Source organism: Diabrotica undecimpunctata, chromosome 5 (assembly GCF_040954645.1).
Source record: "Diabrotica undecimpunctata isolate CICGRU chromosome 5, icDiaUnde3, whole genome shotgun sequence".
Taxonomy (NCBI): domain Eukaryota; kingdom Metazoa; phylum Arthropoda; class Insecta; order Coleoptera; family Chrysomelidae; genus Diabrotica; species Diabrotica undecimpunctata.
Genome location: NC_092807.1, coordinates 138,208,636 through 138,216,578, shown reverse-complemented (window position 1 = coordinate 138,216,578; position 7,943 = coordinate 138,208,636). Strand labels below are relative to the sequence as shown.

At 32.8% G+C, this 7,943-nt stretch overlaps 1 protein-coding gene across 1 annotated transcript in view; it reads right to left on the bottom strand.

Annotated features, from left to right (window-relative positions):
• LOC140441854 (uncharacterized) overlaps nucleotides 1-7,943 on the bottom strand; it is a 30,486-nt gene continuing 22,543 nt past the window's right edge. The window contains exons 5-6 of the mRNA XM_072532804.1: nucleotides 5,821-6,387; nucleotides 1-417 (exon numbers count right to left, since the gene is read on the bottom strand). Of these exons, the coding sequence (XP_072388905.1) occupies nucleotides 123-417; nucleotides 5,821-6,387 (862 nt within the window). The 3' untranslated portion in view covers nucleotides 1-122. The remainder of the gene's footprint in view (nucleotides 418-5,820; nucleotides 6,388-7,943) is intronic.

Here is a 7,943-nt window from a genome sequence, read left to right as displayed (position 1 = left end):
TACATTTTATAAAGTTTACTTACAAAAAATGATATTTATTTTAATACCTACTTAAATTTAAAAAATCTAGTTTGCAATTTAATAATAAATTAAAATAATATAATTACACACAAAAAATGTAATCACTTTATCAAAAGTTCTCCCGCCAATATTTCTACAACCATTTTCTTCCTCAGATAGGGCATATGTTCTTGACTAAACGTTATTGCGGCGTTTCTTGTAGTAAATTCAGCAAAAGTACAGGCAAACATTCCACAATCGCTACCGTTCATTTGTTGAGGAATGTCTGTAACATTTTCTAATTCGAAGTCTGAAGTATCCAGCTCTGATTTCTTTTTATCCAAATGTTCTTTTTCGAGGTATCCTATAATTGCATTCAAACACTTGTCGTTACTATTACCCATGCTGTCGTAATACCTATAATAAATTAAATAAATTACATAAGAACATACTATGTTATAACCGATACTTTGAAATACAAAAAATTGCAGATAAACTGAGTAGACACTTATGGTGATTTATGAAGCCTAAATGTGGCTTTCAAAGGGGTTACTTTGCCTTTTGAAAGGCCACACAACAGACAATAATGACATAGAGGAGTTATGGGAAAAGTTTAAAACTATAATAACAACAGTAGCAGAAGTGTACGGGTTAGTAAAAAAATGGAAGAAAACAAAAACGTTGGTCGAATAAGGAAATAAAAAAGAAATTAATAGCAATCAGCTTTGGAGGAAATATCTTTAAAACAACAAAAATACGGAAGACTATTCAATATAGACAGTACAGAAAGAAAAAGTCAAACTAATGCTCAAATAAGTCCAAACAAAAGCTGGGAGGAACTCGGAATAAAAATGGGAAATGCGAAGATGTTATATTGAACTCTAAAAGGTTTAAAAAGGGAAAAACCCTTGTAAGTTAAAACATGTAAGAAAATCAGCATGATAGAAAGAAAGAGAGAATACTATAAATAATTACTTGGACAGCCACTAGAACAACAGGAAAGGGAAGAGCAGAATATGCAAGAAAGAAGTAGACGAAAACGAATTTAAAGTGGAAGAAACCACCAAAGCCCTTTGAAAGCCAAAAACGGGAAAAGCCCCAATATACGTTCAGAAATATACCACCGAGAGGCCCACAAATTAGGATTTGATACTTACAAAGTAAGTTTATTAGTTGAAAAAATTAGTACGAATTGTTTTTAATAAATTTTACTTTATTTTAGACTAGGGAAAAGCAACTTTTAACATTACAACAAAAGAAAAATAGACGAAAAATTACATTCGATATAATGGAGTGATGAGTCCAGATTTGAAGTTTGTATGTTGGAGACATTTGGAGACGCGTCATTCGCAGGAAAAATGAAGCTTTCCATCCCGACTGTCCGAAGAGAAAAGACAAATTTCCTGCATCTGTCATGATCTGGGACAGCATGTAGTCTAAAGTTGTGGGAAAGTTACATTTTATCGATGGGATTATACACACGGACAAATATTTGAATATTTTAGAAGAATCTCTTTTACCGATTATGGAACACCACTTAACATCAGAGGAAGATTTTGTCTTCCAACAGGACGGCCCAGGTTGTCATACCTCAAAAAAGAGCTTAAAATGGATTGAAGACCGTAGCATACCACTTCTGAAATGGGTTTCGAACAGTCCCGACTTGTCCTCGATTGACACTTTGTGGCGCGAAATGAAAAAACCTTTGAAAAAACATCCTGCCAGGTCCGTCAACGAATTGAAGAAAAAATTGCAAGAAATATGGGATTCGTTTACATTAGAATTTTATCAGAACTTGGTAAAAACTATGCCTCGAAGAATTGTGGATGTCAATAAAAATAAAGGGGATGTAACTAAAAATAAGGGAAATCAAGAAATTCAAAAATGTTCGATGCATTAAAACTTTTAAAAAATTTACGCTGCGCTATTATTTTTGTTCTCTAAAATTTAATTTTCTTATCAATCTAACGTTGGACCAACTGATATGTCAAGGGGCTCGTATAGGTCATTTAACGCGTCTGACGACGAACATGGAAAAACTACTATGACGAAATTCATAGATAACCAGCTAATTTTTTCAGGATACTTTCATTAGCAGCAGCCAAAACAACTTTTCATATTTTCTGACGGGTGGAAGTCTATGACTATTAAAAAATTACAAGTCTTTGACAGATATATTGGGACATAACTAGAGTCTGACGAGAAAAAGTAATTTTATAGCGGTAAAATTCTCGTTTGTAATAATTATAATCTTATAATTTACAGTTATTGTTATTTTAACAATAAATATCTCTTATAATAGCAGATATAACGGACTTTGTCATTTATGCATATAATTAAACTCGAAAAATGATTTTTTAAATAATGTCTTGCAGTTTTCTATTTTTATCTAGAAGATTATTTTATTCTTTATTTATCCATTCAAATATAAAAAAATAGTATAGAGTTCAATGAATAGAATAATCAAGTATTGTTGGTAAGCCTGCACAATTTTTTATTGATTTGTATTAATGTTGATCTGCATCCCCAAAAGACAAACTCCAAATTCAAAAAATTTGAGAAGGTATGTGATGACTAGAAGTATTTTGACAACTTTTAAGCAAGCTTTATGTTTTCATTTTTGAAAAAAATAAAAAAAAAATACTTTTGTCCAAGTATAAAGCGGGAAAACCAAACATAGGATTTTGTTAATTTTTTTACAGCATCAAGATATAATTATATGAAATACTTATGAATTTTTTGAAAATTTTTGAATTTACAGTTTTGTTCCAATAGGAAAAATAATATGTTTCTACTTATAATGAAGTTACCGGTAAGAAACCGAAATTTTTTTTAATAACAACATATATAAAACTGTAAAAGTGGAAAATATTTGCAATAAAACGTTAAATATTTTTTCATGATTTTTTCCTAAACATATGAAAAATCTCGTTAAACAAGAATTATGTTTTGAACTGCCGCCTTCAAATTGTAATGTAGGGAGATGGCTCCATCTGAAGCAATGGTAGTATTTATCATCGATAGATAGCATTACGTTCGGCTTCCAAACGCTTCAAACGAAACGTCACATTAACAGGGTTGCCACATCAATTACTTTGTACAACACTTTGGCAGATTATAACAAAATTTAATAGGAATGTTATCGGTTTGAATTTTGAATCGGTCATGCTGAAACTTACAGAGTTACAGAATAGTAGATACTGCAACTTTTATTTTGAAAGGACGATATCATAAAATTTACACTCTATAAGTAATATATCTATAAAAACCTATTTAGTTTTAAAAACCTATTTAGGCGTTTTTAGTTAATTATTTTAGTATTTATAAACAATAGTGTTCCTTGCATAACCAGTGGCGTACCCATAATTTGTCTGAGGGGGGACGTTTTAAAAACCTATTTAGGCGTTTTTAGTTAATTATTTTAGTATTTATAAACAATAGTGTTCCTTGCATAATCAGTGGCGTACCCATAATTTGTCTGAGGGGGGAAGGTTTGAAATTTTTTTAATGCTACCTCCATTTTGAGTCCCTAAAATTTGGGTTTTAGTTTAATTTAAAGTACTAAAGATAGCAGTGCCAAATATTCAGGTATCTATTATCCTGCCTACCAACCAAAACCACCCAGTAAGAGTACTTGTGGGCATTTGACTGTCGCACGTACCGTACTCCGAAAGTGGGGTGGCCACTGTAAGGCTGACGACATTTTTGGAACACTCCCTTCTCTTATCTAAATCTTATCTATTGTTCTGAAGCTATTTTCCTGTGGCATTTTAAAGTAATTACTATTTTAATCGGAACTGCATCCTTGTTTTAGTCGTTTAGTTACTTTTATTGGCACTGATAGTCTATTTCCGATTTTTAGGTAAGTAGTGTTATCCCTGTATACTTGTGTGGTGATTATTCCTAAAAGGTATGGACTAATGTCGAGTTGTTGTAAAGCTTGCCACAATTTAAGTCTTGGAACTGTATCATACGCCTTTTCTAGGTCGATGAAGGCTAGATGTACTTTGGTACTATTCTTTTTTCTATTAATTGTTGGAGTATAAACAAGTTATCAGTGCAAGATCAAAGATTAAAGATTCAAACGTCAATAAACTTATTTTAACCTTCAATTGCGGCTTATTCCCATTAAAATAGTAATTAGATCTTATCTCTGTGGTTGGCCCGGTTGGTGTTTCTCTTCTTCTTTTTTCTTTTTAAAGACTGCTCGGATGTAATTGTGAACACTATTCCATCCCTCCGCACTTCCCGTCATCTTCACGATCATCTCTCTTACAGTCAAAGGGTTCATACCTATTTCTTTATACATTCTGTTTCTCTCCACTGTACGTCTATTACACTCCAGCATTGTGTGAGTAACAATGTCGGAATATTCGCAGTACAGGCATTTATCTGTATCTGTCTTTCTGAACCTATGAAGATATGCCCTAAAACAGACAATCTAACCAGTCCCCTTAGGCTCGGGATCAGCATCTTGGTTCACTGGGCAACATCTTCCTTGTTGTTCTCCTTTTTTTGCCATCTTTCCATTGATCTTTCCCTTTCTTCTTTTTTTATAGCTGTTGTCAAATGCTCTCTTCTCTCATAGAGATGTCTCTTTTCTACTGCTAGCACATGCAGAGGAACACAACCCGTGATAGTCCACAATTTAATTAAAATAAAATAACTGATACGGAAAGCGAATCAAAAAGGATTTTTTATTTACGTACGGTAAATTCAAGTAAATGATTCATTGTAAAATTCAAGTAAAATTGCTTGCTATTTCTATTATAAACTAATTTGCGGAGTATACATATTCAGACAATGTCCAAATAAAGGTCAAAACAAAATGCAGTAGGCGGTACGCTCTCAATTAAAATTGGAAATAAACACGTTGTGTAATATGATATTCAAACTTCTAAATTATATTAAAATAATATGATATATTATCACAATAAAGACAATATACAAAAAAGTAAGTATTATTAAAAGAAAAATTATAAGAATAAACAGACCAATAAAGCCAGAACAAGCGGTATATAAAAGACTAATGAAGCATGAAATAAGAAATAGAAATATAAACGAAGAGGAAGACATAGTAAAATTTATTAATCCATAAAGACTGAGATAGTAATAGATAATAATAAACAGACCAAAAGAAAGACATGTTCGCATAACATTTTTGTTATTTCCCACTAAAATGTTACATAATATCAAATCATTTAATTTTTAACTATCAACAAAAATGTAATATAACATGATGTACGAATTTAATGGTAATACGATATTTACAGATATAGCCGCAAGTACCTACATAATTTCGTTGTCAATAAAATTTTTTAGATAATATGAATGTTTATTTGGTATATTATATTCCGACTGACACAGCAGAGCAGTAAAGTATTATACATAAAGATATTGTTAAAGATATCTTTGCTTACTTGGTCTACTAGTATTATAAGTTATAGCGTATTTGATAAAATTACTGTTTACACAAATTGGCAACTCAGCCAATGGATATAATGATAGAAAACTGCAATTTATGTTAGGGTTTGAAAATATTACAGAGTCATCATGTAGAAATCTACAATTAAGTTAAAAAATTTACCACAGCAGCATGCCGCAGTAGAGCCATCTCTAGGATCAGAAACAAATTAATCGAGGGTGAAGATCAACCTTAATAAAATTTAGTGGTTACAGATACACGTACCTGCATTATCAAGATATTATTCTTTATCTTTGTGGACTCTGTCTACTTTTTAATTGTTATAAATTTTGGGAATCAATCGTACCTACATATTATAACTTGCATCGCGCTATATGTAAAGATAAAATACTTACTTGATCGTTTTGGCTCGCATATCGACAATCGCCATACACCAATGCATACTCAAATGTATAGGTATGCATATTATGTCACAAGCAAAAATATCAATTTTTTTGGTCCACCTTCTAAGAGATTCTGCGCCATCTTTTAGTAATTTAGTATAAAAGAATGTATTAAATGCATGGCATGATGGATACCTAGAATCTTTTCCTCTTTCTATAATCATATTCATGTAAAAATTAATGACTTCATCATTAAGCCAATTTAAACCTGATAACGTTAATAGGTCTCGTCGCGTAATGTTAAGGTTATACTTTCTACTCAGGACTTCATTGGGATCGCCCTTAAAGGCCCTGCTGACCTTTTTAAGTTGTTCATCAGATAAAGGCGGTAGTTCGACTTCTGGTTCTTTTTCTGGTAATGGGATCAAAGATTCTTTAATTTTTAACGCATTGTTGATTTTGTTGGATAGTAATTCTATATGCAAATCTTTATTTATTTTTTCATGTTGTTGTGAACAACCCACGAGTTCCTGAAGCTCGCGTTGCCTAGCAGCTGCGCGTTGTTGGTGATCACTTATCCTGTTGATTAAACTTAAATTAGTGTTAAATATTATATTTACATACACATACACACACGCAAGCGCGCGCAATCACACATAACCCATTCAAGCTTAGTCAACGTCAGTGTCCTATTTAGCCAACTTTCACTATGACAATCAGCAGGACTGAAGATAAACAGAACAAGCTCGAGGTCAAAGATTGTCGAAAGTTAAAATTTATTGTCAAACCCTATTTATCAGCATAGACAACTGTATGTCGCAGAGTGGTATTATACATAAAAAGCTGGCCAAAATGAAAATTTCAAAAACTAGCATTTCGGGTGGATTCTTTCTCCTAAACCAGGTAGTTATATAGTACTTCATGTAACACCATCACTAGTAGCGCACCTAGAATTTGCCTTTGGGGGGTTTTGGTTGGTCCATTTTGAGTCCTTATAATGATATAAATAATAGGTTTTCTTCGGGTATCTATTATTGCTTGGGAATCTTGCATTGTCATTGTCAAGTCTTGGATCATTTTTCTTCTGTTTAGTTTGTCAAACGCCTGTTTCAAGTCTAGGAAAAGTATATGTGTTTCTCCGTCGTACTCGTGAAAATGGGAAAGTAAATTAGTAAAAAAACAGTTTCGCGAACTTGGATATGTAAAACAGGTAAAAAAAGCAGCTCCCAATCCAATAAATTTAGAGTTTGATGAAAATCCTCATACTTGTAGTCGAAAAGCACATACTCCTAGTTTGATATTTTTGTGAGCAAAATGAGACAAAGCTAGATAACAATGTGACCCGATATTTTGTTTTTTGATGAAGGCACCTTTACACGGAATTTTGACAATATTGGTCTATGAAAAATCTTCACTGGATAACAAATGAATATAATATTTAAAACCCTGGAAAGGCTAATGCTTTGTCAGGAATTGTTGCAGACCATATTTATAGGTCCCTGTTTCATTGGTAGCAATTTGAATGGCGTTAGTTCTTTATTACTGCTCCAAAACAATGACAAAAAAATGCTTTGACAAACCTTATCCAGCAAACCCGCAAATTGCAGATAATATTAGTGTATGTAAAAATTCTTGTATGCAAAATTAAACCTCCTGACTTAGCTAAATATCTTGGAGTCGAACTATCTAGCCGGAGAAATCTTTAAGAACGCGTTCGAAATCAGGCAAACAAAGCGGCTTACGTGTCAGCATGCCTGAGAGTTGTAATCTGGACAAATAATGATATGAGGCTGGAAGGGAAAGTATGTTTATATAAATCGTATGTAAGACCAATAATATCCTACGCGATAGTAACAAGAGCTGACACAGTGGAAACCACCGAGAGAATATTGGGAACATCAGAAATGAGAACGTTGAGGTCAATAACTGGGAAAACTCTGAGAGATAAAATGCCTATTGAGCAAATAAGAGACCTCTGTAACATACACGACATAGTACGTTGGGGAAGATAGAAATGACGAGAATGGAACCGACATGTCACGAGAATGGGCAGAGAGAGAACCGCCCGAATAGCAAGAGATTCAAAACCAACAAACAAGATACCACTAGGACGACCCTTTCTTTAAAAGGTGGCA